At 38.7% G+C, this 23,397-nt stretch overlaps 1 protein-coding gene across 10 annotated transcripts in view; it reads left to right on the top strand.

Moving 5' to 3' along the window:
• WDFY3 (WD repeat and FYVE domain containing 3) overlaps window positions 1-23,397 on the top strand; it is a 154,764-nt gene that overhangs the window by 44,663 nt on the left and 86,704 nt on the right. For 9 of the 10 annotated variants that reach the window (XM_068187835.1, XM_068187832.1, XM_068187834.1 and 6 more), the window contains 4 exons: window positions 7,266-7,476; window positions 14,032-14,155; window positions 21,886-21,995; window positions 23,049-23,210. In XM_068187835.1, coding sequence (XP_068043936.1) covers window positions 7,297-7,476; window positions 14,032-14,155; window positions 21,886-21,995; window positions 23,049-23,210 — 576 coding nt within the window. In that variant the 5' untranslated portion in view covers window positions 7,266-7,296. Of the gene's footprint in view, window positions 1-5,342; window positions 5,570-7,265; window positions 7,477-14,031; window positions 14,156-21,885; window positions 21,996-23,048; window positions 23,211-23,397 lie in introns of those variants that run through there. The other variant, XM_068187830.1, reaches the window with a different exon arrangement.

Genomic DNA, 23,397 nt, shown 5'->3' with positions numbered 1-23,397 from the left:
TGGCTTCTGAAAAGTAAAAATTACTCATTCAGTTCCCTTGACGTTTTTCAAAAGCTGCTTTTAAACAAGTGGTGGATTTAGCTATTCAAATGTTTACAACAGCAGATTTACCTTTTGGTTCTCAGGATTGTGTGTGATAGTTCAAGACAAAATAAGAATTCATCTTTCATTTTAGTTGAAAAAGATGTAAAGTGTGGAAAGGCAGACACCTTAAATCAACGTGTCTCCAGTCTAAATAGCCTGTATTTGAGCTTTCTGGCAGTTTGCTTTTTCAGCATTTTCAATTCTTAAGCTTGGTTATCAGTTTATTGCTGAGTTGAGAAAATGGAATTCCTTAAGTCTTGTTAAAGGCTTCCTTAAAGAAAAACAGTACTGAGAATTGGGTTCATGGTGATGATAGATCATAATGAGTGCTAAGTAAAGATGTGTGAAGTGGAATTATCATCATCCTGCCAAAAATCGCATTCTAGATGCAGTGTGGACAGATTTGTTCCTCGTAGGAAAAGGTGGCACACATCTGCTTCCTTGTGCACTGTCTCATCTTTACTCTCTGTAAAAGTAACTTGTAGTTGCTTCTGTTTCATCAAGGTGTCAGTTTTGTACACCATCCCCAGATGTCTCTGGGCAATGATTGCAGTCACATCCTTTGCTTCCGCATGTGAATGGGTAGTCCTTCATGCCAGGTAACTCTTGTTCTGTGTTATTGCTCTGAACAATGATGTTGAAGCAGGCTCTTCAGTCCCAAGGGCAGTCTGGATTGTGAGACTGCACTCGAGGTATCGAAGTTGTCTGTGCTTTTCTTGCACAGAGATCGCAACGAAGAAAAGTGATGCAACTTCATTTGCAGTTTGGAGAAGTATTACACGCTATTTTCAGCTGGCGTAGGATTTAATACTTTGGTTTACAGGCTTTATTTTTTGGAGGTGGCAGAAGAAGTGTTTGTACCCTGGAAATATTTTGTTATAGTAGTGCAAGTAATTTTGGGAAATGTGGTTATTAAAGCCCTAGAAAATGCAGTGACAGAGTTATCTTCTAGATACAAGCTTTACACAGTATGTCAGGAAAAAACAGGCTATTTGCAGAAGTCAAAAACAGTACTTTATTTTCTTATTTTTGAACAAAATTAAGTGTAAAAAGTTGATATAACTAAAGGACATTTTCATTTAAGTTATTACTAAGTAAGAAAATTTACGTTCTTAATCTTTATCAAGACACCTCTTGTCCATCCCTGCAGCATAGGTCAAAAGTATCACTGTTATTTAATTGTTGTCCTTTTACACTGAATATAAAACATAAGCCTTCAGGAGGGTACCAATCATGGGAAATCGACTCTATCAGCACTTGCTATTATGTGTCATTATCATGAATAATTTTTGGGAAATCGAAGAAGACTGATAGTCCATGTTTTATATCTTTATCTTTCTCAATAAACAGTTACCAAAGTTCTTCATATTTGTTGAAGCATTAGGAATTTTTGTTTTTGCAGAGATTTCAAGGCATTAAGGTCAGACTGAGCATAAGAATAGCATTTGTAATATTGCAAATAACAGAGAAATTTTATCTTTAGCTGTCATCTGACTGGAGTTCAGAGAACAGGAAAAACATGTCCTGAGTAAGGATAGCAAGAGTATTTTTTTTTGTTTGTTTGTTTGTTTGTTTCTTAGAGGCATTAAAGCAAAAAATAGCTGCATTGAATTCTCAGGTTTGGATACTACCCTGTGAACTGAGACATCTCTGCAAGCAGTTCTTCAACCTATAGAAACATTTGCTCTTCTGTTCATCTAAAAAGGTCAAGATTATTTTTAGGTGGTAACAAAAGGTTGCTCAAGATAAATTTTGAATTTTTTCAGTGCTTAGGAGGAAAAAAACCAAACCATACACACAAAACTCATGACTTTGAAATAATAGTGTGACCTTGCATATCCTTGTCTTTGAACCTTCCTTAACTTTCTTAATGATACTTAGCAATACTTAAAAGGTGGAGTGGGAGTTGGTGGTGTTTTCATGTTGGGAAGATTTCTTAATGAAATAGTTCCTGTTTCAGCCAGATGACAGGATGTTTCTACAAGAGGAAATCATAGTATGGGAGTAGGCACTTTTATTACTAGGGCAGAATATGAGATTTACTTCAGGCTCTCTCTTATCAGGCAACATTCCCCAAACGCATGTGTGCCAGTTCAGTCTGTCAGGGAAAGCTCATGGCATCCTTTCCAACAACACAGCTTGCTTGTGCATGATTTTGTTTGTGTGTGAGTAGTTGTTTTGTGTTTGGTGGCAGGACTGGTGAGGGGAAAGGGAATGCGAGGAAGTAGTTGCATTCCTCACTTCCCCTTCTACTGATGTTTTTGTCTACAAAGAGAATTTTTAATTCCTGCTCAGTTCTAAGCAAAAATGGATGTGTATCTAGCCAGTAACAGCTCTTTACTGTTTGCTTTGAAGGCCAGACAGTGTCCTTTTGAATAGTGCATATTGATGATCATCTTCAGAATGAGATCACCCACTACATGGGTAGGAAACCTGAAATTCGGGAAAGAAGTAATAGACCTAGTGGGGAAGGAACTATCAGGTGTGGAATTTACTGATCTTGGTGGACTTCTGTGATTGAGTATAGCAGGAAGACTTCAATTTCATTTTCCTGAGATAGTTGGGGTGGAGGTGTATACTGGTGTCCCATTATAATCTGCAAAGAAAGAAGTTGATTCCTGTTTCACTGCTAAGCTGCTAATGTAATAACAATATAGTGCCTGGAGAAACAGGCACTTGTGACTGTAATTACTAAGCAGTTAATTACCTAGCTGCTTATTTAAATAACATCCTTTTGGAACTAGATGCAGAGCTCCGACTTAAAATAGCTGTTGTGAAAATGAGTGTGTCTCATGCAGTTTCTGTCTGTCTACTTTTTTTCCTTCACAAATGTTTTGATAGCTGTAATAGTATTAGCCATACAGTATCATACCCTGACTCGTGTTAATGATAATGTGTGTGTGTTGTGTTTTTCTTGGAGTGTCTGTCTTTGAGCTTTGTAAGTGTTTGGTATTTTCTGTAACATAATTTATGATAATTTTTCCAACAGCTTCCACTAACAGTAGAAAATACTTTAAAATATTTTGAAGGGTAGAAATTAGTTCTTACACTAACTCCTGTGGAAATTCTGGAGAATTTCATGGGTTCATCTTGTAGGATTTCCATATAAATTTAACAGAAAAGTGAAGAACCTTGGTGAATGGCTTTATATCAGAGCTGTTCAAATGGGTCAGCCTCACTTATGCTCATGAGGAAATACGCTGACATCTGACAGCCTGTGAAAAAAAAACAAAGGGCAGTTTTTAAAGTGAGAATGCTTATGCTGTGCTTTCACTGCTTACTTCATTTCTCCTCACATGGAGATTCTTCTGCTTCTACCAGTAAGAGAAAACTGTAATGTTTATTATAAGAGCAGTGGTTTTATGGTGCATGTTTGTAATCTACTCATCGAGTGTCTTATTTTAGTCTTGGTCCATACAGAACATGATGCTCTGCAACTGCCATTAACTTATATTTTTAGCTCTAGCAGCAGAAGGTGGCTACAATAGGCTGAAATGCTTCAATCCTTCTGATGAACTACACTGCCTGTCGCAGTGGGGCTGCGTCATAGAACTTCCACTTGCTTAGTTTGCTCTTTCAGAATAACTTCTAACTTGTTCCTCAGTTAAAAAAGCTGGAATGTCCAACTCACAGGTTTCCTGCAAAGAGTGTGCCTGCTTGGACCTGCTGGGGGAAGAAACTCATCAGGGCTTAGTAAAGAATGTGGTGCAGCAGTGGGATGTATGTGCCAGAAGAGGAAATGCGAGGCAGGGAAGAGACTCCTGTGCTGAGAACAGGTTTCTGTCCTTGTCACTTCCACAAATCTCCTCTTGAAGTTTTTGGAGCTGCCCTCTTATTGCATCTGGGTGTACTGGGTGTTTAGCTCTAAGATCACACAAGCTGAGAGGAGAAGGACATCAGCTGGTCTCTAAGGGATACAATGCAAGCAAGCAGAAAGATTCAAGATTGCAAGATTGAAGGATTAGCTGTTCTCCAAAGCATCTTCAAATAGATACCATATTATTAGACATCATCAATTGTAGCATAAGGGAGGATGTGTGTTCATTGTGTGGATATTGAGGCTGTTGCAGTGCCTGTGCTGTGGGGCATATCTGTGAAAGGAAGTTGGTTTATTAGTTGTGATGCATTCTGATCCCTGAGGAAATGCACTGCTGGGTGTGCAGAGCAGCCTTTCAGTCCAGGTTTTCAGAACCAAGGTGTAGCATCATGCTCAGAGGGACGAAGTAACAAAATACCAACCAGCTGCTCATGAAGCATCTGCTGAGAGAGGCAGGAGGCTGTTTGGGGACTATAGGAAGTGAGTGTGCAATTTAAGACTACTGCATGTGCAGAGCCAGGCCAAATTCAAGCTCTGCAATCATTTACAAGACCAGTGTTCCCTAACTTTTGCGTTTGCTGGTCTTAATTACTGTGCAAGGTGCTTGATTATCATGTGCTGTAAACAAGCAGTTGTGAGCAGATGAAGTTCCTGTTAGTGAAAACACTGGAATCTTTTAATTTTTGGCATTAAGGGTCTGTCAGGTCTTCATGCTGAATTCAAGTCACATGTGATGGTTGCAACTGACTGAGGATTATGCAGATGCTTTCATTTAGACTAGGAACACCCTCTTATCTAGATATGTTTTGTTTATAGTAAAAGGTTTAGGTGTACTGCTTTCTCTTCTGCAGGCCTAATTCTAAACAAGGAAAAGATCAATCAAAATATTTGTACAAGATGAAGTAGCAATATAGCACTGTTCTTTCACTGTTCACTTTCACATATCTAAGATTTAGTCCTAATGCAGGAGGTCCCAGAGCCAACAGCTCTCTTCCCATAGATAACCTGTGCTGTGATAATCAGAAAAAATATCACTGGATTTGGGCAGGCAAAAATAAATCATAGAAATTCTTTCAGCTTGTATGTACAATATATTTCAGATGACTTTGCCTGGAGCCCACACTAGCATGTTTTCTAATAAGAGAGAAACACAGTAGGAGACAACTCTGGAATAATTGCAGAAGTAGTATCTACTTTAGAATTCGGTTATTTCTGGGGGAAAAAAAAAAGAGTAGTTAATTGGTATTACATCCTCTCCTCCCCTCCCTTCCCCTCCCCTTATTTATGTTGAAGTTCAATACCTGCTTTTAGTGGGGAATAGACAGGAGGGACCATGACTGTGTTGAGGAAATGAGGACTATTTTAATTGTTCTCTGCATTTGTATCCCTTTGTTAACTGCCCTGGTGGAGGTAAATAGAACACACGTGGGGAATACCATTCCAGTAGGCTCCTTTACACTAGGAAAATAGTGTGTAACATTTATTTAGACTTCTCTGACTATACAAAACCTGTCAGATCTATAATTAGAAGTGTGTGGTTGAACCAGTGTAAATTTCTGTTTTAAGTTTGTGCTTAGGTTGAATAAAGCAATAGAATTTAAAAGAAAAATTGGCCACACAAGTAGAAGTCCACAGCAGTCATGGATTTGATGACAATATGAATTTTGGGTGGGTATATAAGTTCTCAGCATTTTGTGAATTATAAAAAGACATTTAAAAGATTTTGTTGAAAAGAAAATGCAGACTTTTTTCCTGCTGCTTAAGCAGTGAAGGTTTGGGTCTTTGAGCTCATATGTGGTATTCTGTTAGTCTACCTGTTACAGCAAGAGAAACATCCTCAAACTGAGGAGTTTTGAAAAAGCTATGGGTTTCTGGAGGAAACTGTGTTTTATTTTTAGCTGTGTGATTAACGCTGATTCGAAGTCTTACCTATGTTATTTCTTAGGAATGATATACTAAAAGACAAGACTCAGTTCTATCTAATTTTTCCTCGGTTGTGAAAAGCCAGTGCACATTTCCAGCATGGACTTAGAGTTGCTGGCTTGTAACTTAGCTTAGCTTTTTTAATGGCTTCTCATTTCATGAATTATTTTTTACATGGTACTAAAATGTTCATTAGCTTTAGTTCCTAATGTTTTACTATGTGTTAGTAAAATACTTTATGAATACCTTTTATGAACATGTTCCAGATAGGTGTCTCTTTCTTCGGTTACAGAGAGAATATTTTTCTTTTATTAATGTTTCTTATTGGTAGTTAATTCCCTTCACTTTTACAAGCATACCTCCAGTTTGTTACTGATGTTATTTTCCTGGCTTTAGCATCCAGCTACAACTTAATCTTTGGGTTGGAGTTCTTCAGTAATGTCTACTTTCCCTTCATTACTCTAATTACAGCACCTTTGGAATCATCACTTCTCTTTTTATTAATTGACCCTTTGTGGTAACCTCTCTTCTTGATAATTTAAATAATAAGTTCTTTAAGTTTCTTGCTGCAAGGCATTTTCTACTCTTGAATAATTTTTACAGCTCTTACTGACCTTTGGTTTTTCAGCTGTATTTTAGCAGTGAGATATAGGCATTGCAGTTCTGTGGAGTATTTCATTGTTGGTGGTCCTTACTTTATATACGGAGCAGCAACTGTTTTCCATGTATTCCCTTTACTCCTTCCCTAATGTGAACATGGTTGTGAGATTAGTTCTTTTTGCTGCAGTGTCCGATTGGTTTCATCTGTTTAGGGATTTATCTGTTCTGACCCTCACACCTCTCATGCAAGGTCCTGCCCGATAGACTTCAGTTGAACAGTTGGAAGACTTGGTCCATGTTTTGAAGACTGAATTGTTATTCTTCAGAGCCAGTAGCTGAGGGGTGGAATGAACAATAGCTCCACAGGACAGCTTTGTCTCTTTACCACAGGAAAGTCAGGGAAAAAATCTATGCTTGTCTCTGTATGATAAAGCCAATGTCTCAGAGTGTTGGAAGGTCTTGTGTGATTAGATTTTAAAGTACTGTTTTTATTCTAGAATTAATTTGAGAATATTTTGCATTATGTAGATAACACTGTTGTAAATGCTGTGGGATGTGCACCAAAGGATCGCAAAACTCATCCAATAAAAAGTACCAAAGCATTTTGGAGTGTTCAAAGCCTGGCCAGCCATGATTTCTGCTGGAGAATATCAGATGTTTGCTCTTTCAAACTGTTGTCTTTAAATTCTCCTAATACAATGCCTGGCATGTAAAATTAGCTAATGCTCTTGAACTCCAGCGTGGTACTTACTATGAGAGAGTGTGCTATATATTTGAAGGTTTTAGTGGAATAATGCCTCAGTCTCTTATACTCAGCAAGTTCCTTTTCTTTTCTGAACAGGATACAAGAGAGCTTTCAGAAGTCAGCCAAGATGAATATGGTGAAAAGGATAATGGGCCGGCCCCGGCAGGAAGAGTGCAGCCCTCAGGACAATGCGCTGGGCCTGATGCATCTGCGGCGCCTCTTCACGGAGCTCTGTCATCCTCCACGGCACATGACGCAGAAAGAGCAGGAAGAAAAACTTTACATGATGTTACCTGTGTTCAACAGGGTAAGCCGGGCAATTTGCAAGAAGTGTTTTCTTTATTTGAATTGTTTGCTCATATTTTGTATTCCCAAGACCTTCTGGTTCTAGCATAACAGGTTTTCTCCCATTGGCATCCTTTCAATTTTCCCCTTCTCCTCAGGCAGTTTTGTGTTAGGGGATAAACTTACCTTTGGAGATTTCCTTTTCATATCACTTTTTCTCAGGAGCAATCCACAGATGCATGTAGACTGACAGCTTTTCTGCAGTTCACTGCAGCTCACTGCTATTGCAGTCATCTGATTTCCAACCTAAACTTTGCGAGCATGTTTATACCCACTTTTTTGTGTGACAGCACTCTCCTTGAGTCTAAATAGCTCTTCTTCCTTCTTTGCATTTATTGTACCGATGCATATTTAGACATAGCAATCATAATATCTCCTGTCACCTTGGATTTTCTAGGCTACATGAGCTGAACAATTTTAATTTCTCATGTGATATATTCTTAAAGGATTTTTTATATGTATTGAGTCTGAATCTCCTTTCATGGACAAGGGAGATTTTGAACAAGCAATCTGTAGGGAATGTATAATAGCCACTTTTACTGGCATTCATATTTCACTACTCCCTTGTACTTAGGCAGAGAATTTGCTTTGAGGCAGAACTATGGCAACTGTCACTGGGACTAATAGGAACTAAATCCTCCTGATGTCTTATATCAGTCTGTTACCCCGCCAGGTTATTGTGAATAATAATTTTGATGGTAGTTTTAGGGTTGTGAAAGACCAGTACGTACACATCTAGCTTTCTGTTTTTTTCCCCACCGTGTGCTCTTACTCTTTACTTCTTGGGTGATAGATTTGTGTTTGTATATGCTACCTCAGAGAACTGGAATAATCCAAAAACTAAAAGGATTTTTCATTGAAAGTATGGCTTCTGAAGGTGTGAGACACTGAGCTGCTTGCATGCTTGTGCTGGTTTTGTGCTGGTTTTTCTGGGATAGAGTTAATTTTCTTTATAGTAGCTAGTGTGGGCTGTGTTTTGGATTTATGCTGGAAATAATGCTAGCAGTATGGGGATGTTTTATTTATTGCTGAGCAGTGCTTACTCAGAGGCAAGGCCTTTGTGCTCCTCACCCCACTCCACCAGTGAAGAGGCTGGGAGTGCAAATGGAACTGGGAGGAGAGTCAGTGACCCCAACTGACCCAGTGGATATCCCCCACATACAATGTCAGGCTCAGCATATAAAACAGGGGCAAGAAGGGGAGGGAGGTGGAGCATATGTTAAAAGTGATTTGTCTTCCCAAGTCACTGTTACCCATGATGGGGCCCTGGTTTCCTGGAGAAGGCTGGGCATGCTTGCCCGTGGAAAGCAGTGAATGAATTCCTTGTTTTGCTTTGCTTGCCTGCATGGCTTTTGCTTTCCCTATTAAACTGTCTTTATCTCAACTCATGAGTTTCCTACCTTTTATCTTGCTGTTTCTCTGCCCTGTTCCACCTGAGAGCAATGAGCCGGTGTGGTGTTTGGCTTACAGTAGAGGTTAAACTACAACAATGCTGTATAGAAAAATTAATCCTAGTCAAGTATTACTAGGATTGTCAGTCTACTGAAAATCTACTACTACTAGGTAGTGTGCTTTAGTGGATGGATCACTGTAATGCTGTTGTGTTGCCTTAGGTCTTACTTCTGCTGGTAACCTGTTTTGTGAGTTTGGAAGAAGTAAGCTCAGTTCATATGCCTCCTCTTTAATTTATCTTCTTAGATTATATGCCTTTTAGTTATGGACTTTCTTGATTTGTTTTTACAAATTAGCACAGTAGAATCTTAACCTTCATGGGCTCAAGGCAAGATTATTTTGGTGCAGTTATGCTTAGAAATCTCTCTGGTAGTTACATGAGGCTGATGCTTCTGGAAAATAGAATGCCCCCACCTGAACTTCTTCAGCATTTAACTCTGATGTGCAGGTGGAGAAGAATTTTTTCTTAGCCTTTGTGGTACCTACTGGCAGAAGCATTATATCTATAGAAATTGCAGTGGTGATATTACTGTGTTTAAGTAAAACTAGTGTAGCAATGCATGTATAGCAGTCTAAGGAAAGACTTCAAAACCAGGTAAGTTTTAATTTCTCCATTGTTTCTGCATTTTCTTTTTTGTTTTCTTTCTTAATACACATCCCCCCCACCCTTTACACCACTTGCTGACTTTGTCCTAATTCTCAGCTCCTCCTCTGCACTCTGCTGAAGCCCAGTTGAAGTTACTTCATGTCTTTGCACCACTTGTTCTAACTGTCCTTCATGTAGCTCATGTGCTGAAGCATTCTGAAAACCAAATCAGTAGCCCCATGTTTTCTTTTTACTTCATGAAAATCAGCTCTTGTCTAAGTAATCTCAGGTACCATTTATATTCTTGAACAGATTGATGGTTTCTGTGATTCCTATTTGTATGAATGCATCTTAGCTACTCTTTTCCTCAGTTTTCCCCTTTTCTGTAGTAGCTTTTCCTTCCCCAGGTTCCCCATGTTTCTTTTCTATTCTTTGCAGAATCCATCTAGTTTTGTTTATGGGCTGTTTTCTCTGAGTCGTAGAGACTCTTTTGTACCCTTCTTTACTGAAGTGAACTTGGTGCTGAAGGTACATTCTTACGTGTTTCCCAGATGTTTTGTTTTTCAGTCCTACTTCTGGCTACCTTCTTCCTCTTTTCTCATTTTCCCCCCCATCAGTTTCCTTGTTTAGTTTTAACATCACTGTCCTCAAGCTCTACCTTCTTGGAGCTGTCCTTCATGCCGCAAATACAGGCTCTTGCCAGATGTAGTCACTTGAGTTTTCAGTCTCTAAAATCTGGATCATAGCTTGACATATTGAGGAAAGCAGGTGTTGTTTCTGCTTCATCACGTCCTTTCTTGCAGACCTTGGTAACTATTATCAGTCATTGATGAACTGAGATAGTGTAACCCAAATGAAACAGATTTTTCCTGATCAGTCAGATCTCATCCTGTCTCTGTTATAGAGGGATTTTTTCCTTGCATTTTATGTAAAGGCATTCTTGTTTTCCTGTATTCAAGAGGCTGAGCAGTTGTGATGCCATCTATTTCTATTTTCACAGTTTACCTCTTTAGATTCCTGGTTAATGTCACCTTCTTCTTTTGATGTTCACATACAGAGTATGCTGTGGCTTCCTCAGTTATCTAGTTTTATGTCTTCTGGAATGTCAACTCTTGATGGTACAGCTTATTTTGGAACAATCCTGCTAGTTTAGTAATTCTGCAGGGCACAGCAAGACAAACTCTGATTGAAATAAAAAATAGTACAAGAAAAAAATCTCATTTTCTAAAAAGTCTTGGAAGAGATTTTCAGTGGCAGATCTGGTAAATCTTGGTTCACTCTAAAATTCTTCTCTGAGAAGGGACACTTTTGCTGTCAAGAAAAATGAAAACATTATTAGAAGTTCCTTTCTAAAATTTTTCTTGTTTCTCAAACATAATCCTTAGCTGCAGAAGTTTTAAATGACCAGTTAATAACTTTGTTCAAATTCAGACTCTGAATCCATCCATCAGTTAGTTTCCCTGGTTATCTTTATTCTGTCAAAGATTTTGAAGTGTGATAGAGTACTTTTTCTGTTACTGCCTTAAGCAAAGATCACGATGTTGTGTTACAAAAGCATTTTCCGTTACAAGATTGGGATGTTTGTGTTAGGAGGAGAAACTCAAACAAATTGACATGCTCAGATCAAAACTTCTGTGCCATCCCTTTATATGTAGTCCAGAATGTCTCTTATACCAGAGTGCTGAGCTGTTGGAAGTGGGAGCTCCATGTGTTTGGCTGGAATCTGTGTGTGTGTGCACACAAAATGCAGTAGGGAATCCTGGGAGAAGCATTGATTTTGCTGAGTGCAGAGATCTAGAGTGAAGAAGGTAACTCTTCGTCCCAGAGGCATCCAAGTAGCCAGCAGCTGGCAGCCAGTTTAGCAGAGTATCCAGGAGCTCTTGAGGCTTTCTTGCTTAGCCATGGGGTTGAATTTTTTCCTTTCATCAGAGGTATCTCAAGTTTTGTGGAAAACACAGCTTCATTTCCTTTTCTTTTTTTTTTTATTTTGAGGATTAATAATCAGTAAATTCAGCAGAGCTAAAGCATTCTTCAGTCTGGTTTATAGATAGAGCATGTCTCAAACCTGCTGTGGATAAAACCATCTTGCTAGTTCTGTTAACAAGTGGGTTTACAGACCATTTCTTTTTCTTCATTGTTCAGGGAGGCTTATGGAGTGATGAATCGAGTAGTAATGAAAAGCTAAATTGGTGCATAATTAACAAAAGATTGACCCTGTGGAAGAGTACTCAAAAGGCTCCTTTCAGAGTTCAGTGAGTTTGTGGAAGCACTGCTCTACCAAGGTGGTGGCAATGCTTCTGCAGTATGTGAGAAAAGTGGATGGAATGATGAAGAGGATGGTTTTGAATAAGTGATACATTGTTACATTATCTTGAAAGAGCCTTGCTTTTCCATATTAACAAGACGATTTACTAGTAAAATGTGTAACATCCTATTCCTGGTTTTTGCTACCACTTTTAATCTAAGGGTATGTAAATATCCTGTGGAGATGCTTATTCTACATAGTGCAAACTTGGTTATGGGGCAACTAATTAAAATCCACTTGACCTCAGTTAACCTTTCACTGTAACTTTGAGTTCTCTGTGTTTCCTGGTAACTGTTGATAAATCTGAGCAAGCTCAGGACAGGTAACAGGCCCAATAGTTTTTCTGCTTCACTTGGTCTGCATGAAAGAGCTTTAAACAATTAGTGACGACAAGATGCTAATGTGCATTCTGGTCTAGATAATCTTGCTTATGTTATGTGAGCGTGCAAACCTCAAGGCCCTCTTCCCTTCTTACAGCTTTGTGGAAGTTAGGGGCCCTTGGATGAATTGGGAGTTGATGCAGACAACTGCAAAATGAGGTCTTGTTAAATATTTAGGGAAACTTTGATTGTCTGTGCTAGGTATGTTGTGTAGTCTGTAATTCAAATTAGGGGTGTTTTTCTTGGTCTGCAGAAAACAGTTGTCTGCCTGTAATGTCTGGTCTCCCATTTGCTTGCTTTAATGATAATGATGATTTCCAGTATGGGAAATACTTATGCATTTGGTGAAAATGATTTTTATTTTGAGGAAACTGAATGTTCCATTTCAGTGTTGTATTTCTGACTCCATTTCATCATGACTTTGCAACTCAAGTAGACAGGAAAAATATTTTTGGCTGTTTTGTGATGTACCAGAGCAACTGGTACTAAGGGAGGTAAGAAGTCAAGCTTGGACAAAGGTTATTCTTTCCTTCTGCCTTTTAAGTCTTCTTCAGTGACTTAGGGGTTCCAAGGTTAGCTGGCACCACAATTACCTTGCGTCCCTGTTGGCTGTAATCATGGATTTCGCTGAATGTCCCTGGACTTGAGAATGACTTCAGCCAAGTATGTCAGCAGTTCAGCTGTAATAGGGTAACTGGGTCACCCAGAGAAAGGAAGCAGCTGTTGAGTCCAAACCAACTGTACTGTTGTAGAACACTTCCTCCTTCTGGGAGGCCAGCGTAACCTGTTGAACTTAGGTTTTGCTGGAAAAATACTGTCATCTTTTATGCTCATCAGGGACGCTACTGAAGGCTACATAAATATCTATAATGGAGAAACATTTAAACAAGCAGAGACTGTTCAGGTGTTGAGCAGGCTATTCTTCAGCACTAACACAAGTGATGATACCATAATTGAGATTGCATGCTTTGTTTGATAATGAATGTCATGGGTTTATTGTGACCATTTTAGTGCAAGTTTTACATTGGAAATGTGGATAAAGACTCCATTTTTTGTGCAGTCTTGAATGAAAAGTAAATTACTGTAGCAACTAGCTAATCCATTTTGAGATTGTTTTCCACAGCTTAGTGTAATATCACAGAGTAAACACATTTTTCCCTGTTATATGTGATCTAATACATTATTTAATAACAAAATCAGTGGTTAATCATGAAGAGTAAGTTAGTAGAATTAAGTGACAATTTCTAAAAAAAACAAAGCCTGCTGTTGTATTCAGGAGGATCTCAAAAGAGGAGAGTAAGTCCTTGGGATATCAGCAATATGGGAGACTTCCTGGTATTGTGAGTTTATTGAGTAAGGACATAACAAGGCAGTTCTAATTCTTAGTCCTTTTAAAAGACTTTACACGTGTCCTTATATTTAGTAGATAGTAAAGGAGTTGATCTTAAAATCAAAAGTCCTGTTGGACAATTTGGTCTGGTACCTGTTCTTTACCCCATTAAGTGCAATCTCAGTCTTTTGAGGTTCTGCAGGGTTTTAATCTTGCAAGAAAACTTACAACTCTCTTTTCCCCTCCATTCATCAGATTTTAGCTCCCTGAATGAGACCTGAATTCCAGCTCTGAACATATCTTAGAGCATGCACTGTGCAAACCAGTGCAGTGATGAATGCTGTAGCATGTAAAGAAAAGCTTGTAATCTACATAGGAATTCTTCTTCACCAAGGAACATTGTAGTTTATAGTGATCCTTGTAAACTGAATTATTTTAATGCATCCGTTTTTCTCTTGGTTTAGGTGTTTGGAAATGCTCCTCCAAGTACAATGACAGAGAAGTTTTCTGACCTCCTGCAGTTTACTACTCAAGTGTCACGATTGATGGTGACTGAAATTCGACGGAGAGCATCAAATAAGTCCACAGGTATTGCATGGGGCACAAGGGTGGCCTTTTCAAGGTCTGTGCATCATGATTTTCAGATCAGTCAGAATAGTAAGAGCTGCCATTCACAGCAACTGTGCAGGCTCAGAAACTGAATTTTTAGCAATGAAAATGTGATGTCTTTTGTTCCTTTGGACTGAGAGAGAAGAGGAGGAAGAGGTTAGAGGGTTCTTCCCTGGGTTATGGAGAAAGCTGAGTTCCACAAAATTTCAACAGATACGAGGGAGAGAGGTGTGAACTGAGTTGCATGACCTTCTAGGAGGCCAAGAACGCGCATGTGAACAGCTGCTGTATTTTGCCTGAGGTGCCTGTTGGTAGTGTGTTGTGTCACTTGGATATGTTAACATTCCAAAACTATGCATTTTAAATTAGCTGCTGGCTAGGAATCTAACAAGATGTGAAAGTACAGCAAGTCCCACATTAGGACCAACACTGCCAGTCCTAGAAAAATGTCAGGGGACTCCTCTGATTCTTTTCTGATTATTAAATGTCAGGGTGAGATTTGGTTCTGTTGACCCCTGAATGTATCAGAACTTGATGTTGTATTGGCAGTTGCATAACTGAGGACAATGCATGAGGAGGACAGTTTCATTAGCTTTCCTCTTAGACTTCCTTTTCTGAAGAGGAGTGCTTCCAAGAAGTATCAAGTCTTTGCCTGCTAGATAATTTTAAGATCTGTGCTGTGTTCTCAGTTTGGATTTGGTGGTAAATGAGGACTGGAAAAGGCTCTGAAAATTATTGTGCAGGAAAGTTAGGAGTCACAAACTGTGCCAATTACAATATATTTCCATTTTAAGTAGTGACTAACAGTGAAGCAGTGAAACATTCCAGATGGCTAAACAGATATCATAGACAAAACCTGTCCTCTATGGGTAAATAGGCACAAAATGTCTTTTCTTTGAGTATTAGGGGGATATAAGTGTCCAACAGCCGTGCTGGCAGAATGGAGGTGTTCGTTTGACCCTTTTTCCCAGGGAACATCTGTTATGCCTGCTAGTCAGTTTGATTCTGTGGGGAATAACCATTTTTGTGTGTTACTTCTGCCATATCCCTGCTTATTGCTCCAAGATAATCCAGTTCTTAAAACCTCACAAGTCAGAGGTAGATTTTTTGTTGATGGTGGTATTTTGGGGTATTTTTCATGTTTTCCAGCCCACTTGGAAACTTGACCACAATGACTAAAAAGCCAGTCTGGTGCTCTTTTAAGCTTTAATGTAATGAATACCAATGTTTCTGTTAAAACAGAAAGCAGTTGTTTTTCCTCTGTTATCAGGATTGCTGTTACTCTGGTCAGTAAACCCTTTTTAGACCTCAAGAAAACCGGATGGGTCTATGGTGTGCAGTTGCATTTTGACTCTCTCGGGACCAGTGAGTTGCAGTTGACTCTCCAGAAACAACCAATTAACATGTTGTTAAAACTCAGTTTGTAGACTTCTGTGTTGAAGTGATGGGAGCTAGATACACACTTCCTGTAATGATGATTTTTTAAAAAATAGAAATTTTTGGCTTTTTAGAATATGTTTTATGTTAAAAACCTCTTACTGTGTGTGTGGATTGTGAAGACTCTTGCATAATTTTTTTTAGAACTTCCATTCTTTTTGTGTCTCAAACAAAAAGATATAACATGTCTTAATAGTTGCTGACAGGTAATTATATCTCCTAGCATGTTTTTAAAAATAAAAAACTTGATGAGCAATAACATGTAGGAAATGTCTCTGGTGATATCCAAGTGCAAATTCCTGATGATATGAAGTGCTCCATGTAAGTCAACAAAATAGCTGAGCCTGTTAGAGACAAGCTTTCCATACAATCAAAAGTCAACTTTCAATTGTTAATGACCGGGAAGAAATTTTGCAAGAACTTGATTTCTATAAATGTGTTGAGAGTATTTTACAGTGGGGAATGTGGTATGGTTAAATCTTGCCTGTCAGTATGTTGTGGTGGTTTGGAGGTTTGTTTTTTTTTGTGTGTGTTTGTTTGTTTGTTTATTTTTTCTTTTGTTTTATTTTGGGTTTTTTTCCTTTTCTTTTTCTTTTTTTTTTTTTCCTACTCCATCTGATAATGGAACACAGGGCAATTATTTTCATCAGGCCTTTGAATATTTATGCTAATAGCTATGTGAGTAATGCCTGTCATGGTGGAGGCATATCCCAGTTATTCTTGGCAGACTGTAGTAGTTTCCTCAGAACAGTATTTTGTGATTCAGTAGTAACTGTGCCAATACCCTGTCTTAAGTGGTCTCTGAACATTGCCATTGTAGTTGTGTGTTCAGCTACATTTCAACTGCCTTATTTCTCTGGTAGGGATAGTAAGTAAAATTAAGCAGTTAAATCTGAGTTAAATTATTTTGCAGGTTTCAGTCTTTGCTGTACAACAGGGATGATTTTCTGGTGACAGCAGTAACTCTTTATGAGGATTACTGAATAGTTTCCCTTGCCATGGACTGTCTAGTCTCTTTAGAAGATGCTGGGGTCATGGGTGAGATAGCTCTATATACTTGAGATTTTTAGCTGCCACATTTGTCACAAATAAGTCAAATTTTGTCACTGAATTGATCAAAAAGTTGTGGTAGTATTCTGTAAAATATATGTTCAAACATCTTTTTCTAGTATAGTCTCAATTCTGAAATGAACTTTTGGGAGCAAGTGCATCTGGCTCAGAACTGAAAAAGACTTCTGAAGAAAGGGACAGGCACAGCTGAAACTTGGTAGAACCAATGTGACTACTAATGGCTACTTTGGCTGGAGAGGAAGCAACACTTTTGTTTAATGTGTTTTTCTAAAGACATTCTCTGGGTGAAGTTGGTAGTTCTGTGATTTTGCAGATATTCCAACAGCATGTCTTTAAACTAAAGTCGCTAAGGGAGGAATTGGAGAATATTCCGAGTTGGAAGGGAGCCACAAGGTTCATCAAGTCCAACTCTTAGGTCAGTGGCCCCTACGTGAACTGTACCCACAACCAGTACCCATAACCTGGTGTTATTAGCACCAGGGTCTAACCAACACCTCTCTTTCACTCTAAACAGCTTCTCATATTACATCAGTTGAGGATGTGCAGACCTGTGATTTGGTGGTTATTGGTTATTATTTGTGGTAATTTTTACTAAAATGGGTTTCTAACTTGGTCCTCTCCAGTGTCTGCATCTTGAGCACACCAAACGACATCCAGTCAGGGCCCATTATTTAATGCATTAACAGTTACCTCAGGGAGATTTAGAATGATTCCCTAAGTGATGGGCAGTCCTGCTACCTGGAAAGTCATACTGTAGACAGAATATGTGGTTATGAGGACAGGTGAAACTGAAGAAGGGTAGAAAACTGAGCAATGAGAAAGCAAAGTGGTACATCACGGGTCTTGAACTTTTTAGCCTCCTTTCAAAGACAATTTCAAAAGTTTGTTTGTTTTTTTGGTGATTTTATTTGGCTTGCTAATATGCATCACTGCTTTGTGCACCTTCTAAGTTCAGTTAAGTTGTGTCCCTATTAATTTCAGTCAGTTTTCATGTCATATTTACAACATTTTCTGTTTGTGTTTGTTACAGTATTTACTACTGAATGCTAAATTTATTTTTACTGTACTGCTATGCTGTTCAGCTGGTCCTTCCTACCTCCAGCACTTTCAGTTGTTGGGTATACCCTCTGACTGTTGTAGTGATTTAGTGTTTTTTAAAAGGTTATTTCTTGGGGGGAAGGAGAGGTGAGTAAATTTGTTTTCAGTTTGGATTTTTTTCACCCTTCTTTTTAGTTTTTAGGGGGATTTTTCTTTGGTTGGTTGGTTTTGGTTTTTTGGTTTGTTTTTTTTTTTTTAGTTTGGTTTTTTTAGTTTTTTTTTTTTTAGTTTTTTTCATTTGCGGTTTTTTGAGGGGGCAGGGGTTCTACTCCCAGTTTCTTTCTTTTACACTTTATTTCACAGATTTACTCAAACTGTTTCACCACTGCAAATGCTTTTAACCTCCTCAGGCATTTTTCTAGCAGATATTCTGGAAGACTGTCATTATCTCATCATCAAATAATTTTGGGAGATCAAACTGATAAACATTCATCATCATTGCAGAAAACCACATCAGTGGTTGGTATTTGATCTCTGAGAATTCCTACCTTTATTCTTCTTAAAGATCCATTAATCTGCAAACTCTGGTGGTTTCTTTTTGGGTTTTTTTTTTACACTTAATCTATGTCACATCAGCAGAACTAATTTTATGTTTATTCTCAATCCACAGAAGTTAGTATAATTTAAGTGCATCTTGCATTTGGATGAATTGCAGATGATAATTGAAGGGATTTTCTTCTGCTACTAAAGTGCCTTTCAGGCTCCTCCCCTAATGAAGTCTGAAGTTTTCCTGATAGAAAGGATCTTTGTCAATAAAATAAGTGCACTTAGAAACTGCTTTCAGACTATTTTAGGTATGTTAACTTTTCTTCTGCTAGGAAGAGACTGTTGGAAATTATTTCACATCCTGGGATTGCACATCTTGGTTTTTTTCATTGCATATGTATGTTTTTCCTATTCTGTGGGGGACTTTGCTTTACAAGGTGATTCTGGTTTGTGTTTATTGAAATTGCTCTGGAAGGGGAAAAAGAAGCGTCTTGTCAGCTACTATTCATTAAAAGCCAGTTCTGATCAACAACTTCTATATCTCACTACTTTTGGTCAACTTTCTGTTTTCTTTTGGTGCTTTCTACCAGATCTTATAGAAAGCAAGTGTAGTACAATATAGAGCCTTTCCAAGAGATCCTAGAAAGCCTTTTCTTTTATCATTGCGTTAGTGAGGCTAAAAGCTGGCACAGTTGAGTTGTTTTATCTTGTGATGAGCAGCTCTCCATTTCTGCACACTGCAAAGGCATCAACCTCATCATATCTGCTATGTGTGATGACAGTCCAACTCTGCTCCTGATGATGGAAGGCAGACTTTGTGCCATCACATTTTTATTTGGGTTGATACTTCTATTTTACTATCTATGTAGTTAGAATTGTTTGTATTTTGTAACTTCAGGTACCTGACTGTGTCTTCAGGCATTTCCCAAAAGAAGAAGCAGAGACTTCTAGAAGGCTCTGTTAGAGAAGGGATCCCTGACTTCAGCTTCACTTTCACCACCCCCGACACACCCATCCATACCTTTGACTGCACCTCCCCTCCCACCCTTGGCACATGCACTGATATTTTTTTCACTTATATTCCCCTCCAGAATAAGCTATACAGAAGTCTGATTATGCTATTATATGCTGTTTATGGTTCTAGATCATCCGACTAAAAGCTTCTTGTACTAAATTTGCCCTTAGTGCTATTGCTTATAGGCAACATTGCTTGTAGTGCTTGTAGCACTGATTTGTGCTACTCATCTGAATGACTCTAATTCCACTGCTTGCTGCCTTTTGGTTTTCTGAAGTCCAGGATGCAGTGCACCTCTTACACGTGAAACAAATTTTGTTGTTTGATTCTACCAAGCCTCTATCCCATATATACTGAATACATGCTGGAAAATCTGGCTCCTGTGTATTAACCATGTAACCACATAATCATGGTCATAGTCACATGTACATGCTTGCACCATTGTAACAATAGGTATATTTACACATTTTTTAATAGGTTTTTCTCTTTGCCTTTTTGCTGTTTTTAATGGTTAGCATATCCCACTCCTGAATTTGCTTTCTTCTGCAGCAGAAGTTGAAGGGCTAAGGACATCTGAGTGGGGCACATAGAGGATGTTATATTAAATGATGACATGGGCTCTTCAAAAACAGGGGAAAGGTACAATGAATAAAATAAGACTAGTGCTGCTGATAGAAATTAATCTTAAAAGATAGCACTATCAAATTTTCTCATGGCAGATGACAAGAGAACGTGTTCCAGCACTTGAAATGCTGTCTGTGTTTTAGGTAGTGCTTAATTAAGAGTGATAGTTTTGAAACTGCTATTTATAGTGTTCGACTGCTATGCCAGGATGCCACAGCAGCACAACAACTTTTTCAGAAGCATGGACTTAACCCCTGAGTCTCACTTTCAAAGATGACTGATCGAGGCCTTATTCCATAGGTGGCTTTGGAGACTGTGCTCAAAGAAGGCTGTGCACATCCAGTTTGGTATGCACAAACAGTCTCTTGCAGGCAGAGGCTGATTGCCCAGCTCTGTCTGTTGTGGGATAGAAAGACATAGGCCTAGAAAATCACACCTTATGCTGTGCTTGTGGGGCACTGTCCTTGTAGCAGCAGTGCATGCTTTAGACATGCTTGGCTCTCAGAACTGAGGAAAAACTGCTTTTGTCAGGAATTCTGGCATTTTGCCTATGCCTTTAGTATAGGAAATGCAACTGTGTCATGGCTGTTTTGTTTTCTAAGTTGGCCTGTTCATATACCCTACCACCTGACCAGTGCTTTGCACTGATAGTTTCAGCATGCTGGGAAATTCCTACTTGTCCTTGTTTGTGTGAGTTATATAAATTGCCTTACTTTTCACCTTGATATCTCAAACTTTACCTTAGTCTCATGGAGGGAAGTGGTAGGGGCCTCTCCTTACTTCAGCACCAGAATTGGAAAAGCCAGTGGTTTGGACAAAAGTCTGTTATGGGAAAAAGTTGGCCAGACAAAAACATGAGAGAGGAGCCATTGAACAAATGAACCAAATCTTCACAGCTTACAGTGTGATGCTTAAGAAAGTGATCTTCTCACTGTAATTGATACTACAAGTTTGATAAGTACTTTGCCATATGAAATGGACTGCCTTTCAGATAAACTTCACAGGTATGTGCTGGGGAATCTTAACAGCAGATTAAACAAACAAGCCAATATGAAAATAAGATTTTTTTTCAGTTGCAGATTTATTCCTCCATTAGTAATTCCTTTGTAATTTCTTTTTTATGTAATATTATTCACCTTCCTTTTCTGTCCTAGTTGACACTAAAAGCACAGATGATTGATACACAGTTATGAATGAAAAATGTTTTTAGATGTCTCTTAAAGGTAATGGGCAGACATCACAACTGGCATTATAGACTTCTTACATAAGTGTGTATTCATGCAGCAGTGATACAAGGTTGCATTTTCTCTTGATTTATTTATTGAGGCTGATAACTTGTTTACTAGGCTGAGTATTTGTCTTTGGCTCTGACTGATAGGGAATAGCATCCAAAAGTGGTTCTCAATCATAAGAATTATCCTTAAGCTGTTACTGTTTTCATTCTCAAAAAATGTAGGATAAGGATGTGATAATTGCTGACCATACTCTTAATGTTACTTTTTTCCCTGTTTTTTTATTCCTTTTGTCTTTCAGCACTTCTCCTCCCCTACAATCCCCATTATCCTCCATACTGTTGTTTCAGTGCAATGATTTTTTTCAGACATTTCAGCTATTTCCATGGAGGCCACTAAGTGATGGTGACTTCCTGTCTTTGGAAAAAGTATATTGTGTATTGATAAAGCAAAGCTACTCAAACAGAAGTCTCTGCAGGTTACTGAAATCTGTCTGCTGGTCAAGGATGATGTGTGACCAAAGAATGTAATTTTTGCAGCCTTGCCAGTGTCAAAGCCAAGTGTGTGTGTAAGACTGGAATGTGTGTCTGGAAGGCATAGGCCTAAGCCTAGTCCCTTTTTAAAATAGTGCTGTTAAACTGAATTTATGCTCAGTGCTTGGGGCTGCTGAGAGGATGTGTTCCCTTCTGCAGACTAGCAGACTGAATTCTTAATGCTTTTTTTTTTCTTTTTACTGCCTCCTACAGAGGCTGCAAGTCGTGCCATAGTCCAGTTTCTGGAAGTCAATCAAAGTGAAGAAGCAAGTAGAGGTTGGATGCTGCTCACCACAATCAATTTACTAGCTTCATCAGGACAGGTTAGTCTGAAACAGCAAAGCTAAAAATAAATTATGGTGTAGAAGAGATAAAAGCAATAATAAAATGAACTGCATGAACACTCATCAAAAGATGTAACTATATTCTGCTTTTCTGTGTTAAGATCCTCTTTCTCTTATATTGCCACAGGATTTATGCTTTAGCTCATTGTGGTTTCAGTTGCATGAAAAAAAGAATAGTTTTGAGACTTTAATTTATAATGTTTTGAATAATGCATGCAACGTTTATTGCTGCCCAAAGGCTTCTCTTGCATACTGCTGCTTAGTGCCCCATGAGCTGTATGGCACATAGAGCACCTAAATAGTTCCGACCTTCAATTTTGCACACCTCACTGGAGGAGGGCCACAGCAGTTGCAAAAAGCAAGGCCAGCAGCAGTGATTAATGGGAGTGGTAGTGAATCATTCTTGCCTGCGCTGCACACTGTCAGAGAGCTGTCGCTGGCAGTATACTGGGCAGCTGTGTGGTTTGTTATTTCTGCTCTAATCTGCCTTTGTAATTCAACACATCATCTTATCTCTGTTTTAGTATGTCACCAGCCTCCACGCCAATTTGTCTTTTCTTCCCACTGATGCTTTCATATTTTCTACTACCTTGCCTCTTACAGGTCCTCACACCTTCTTGCCAAATGAGAGCATAAATTGAATAGTCCTTCTTCCACTCCCATTTCTTCTGCTACAAAGAATTGATAGCTGATGAGGGTCTTGGCTGAAGGTCTTGTAATTAACTTATTAACTTCTGTTGGCAGAGACTGACAGATTTTGCTTCTGTCCTGTGCATTGACTACTCTGATCTGTGGCTATGAGATGTTTATGTGGCTATTTACATGTTGTCATGTAAATAAATCATTCTATTTTTAAAATTACTGTGTGGATAGGCACTCAAGAATAGATGGTGAATCTGTACTACTGTGTCAACACCTCACCAAAGGTGTGAGAAAGAAAAAACAGCATTTCAATCAACTGCATTATTATTCATGTTTGGAATATATAATATGCTGAACTGGTACTTTTTGCTGTGTTTTCTTCTTCCTCAGAAAACTGTGGACTGCATGACTACAATGTCAGTGCCTTCCACACTTGTTAAATGTCTGTATCTGTTTTTTGACCTTCCACACGTGCCTGAGGTAGTTGGAGGAGCACAGAATGAACTACCTCTCGCAGAGCGCCGAGTGCTACTACAGAAAGTCTTTGTACAGGTAAGAAAGGTAAAATAGGTCAGGGAATTTGCAAGAGGAATGTAAATACTTCATGTGAGCAAAGTCTAGAAACCTTTCACTTGAGCCAGGTTTTACTCTTCCTTGATTCCTAAAAAACTGATAGCTGTGAGAGAGGTGGATTTTCCTGCAAGCACAGTTGAGGTTAAATTCCCACTCTCCCACTCCT

The sequence above is a fragment of the Anomalospiza imberbis genome, chromosome 4 (assembly GCF_031753505.1).
Source record: "Anomalospiza imberbis isolate Cuckoo-Finch-1a 21T00152 chromosome 4, ASM3175350v1, whole genome shotgun sequence".
NCBI classification, from domain to species: Eukaryota; Metazoa; Chordata; class Aves; order Passeriformes; family Viduidae; genus Anomalospiza; species Anomalospiza imberbis.
Note: the sequence above shows the minus strand (reverse complement) of the source record. Positions and strands in the feature narration are given on the sequence as shown.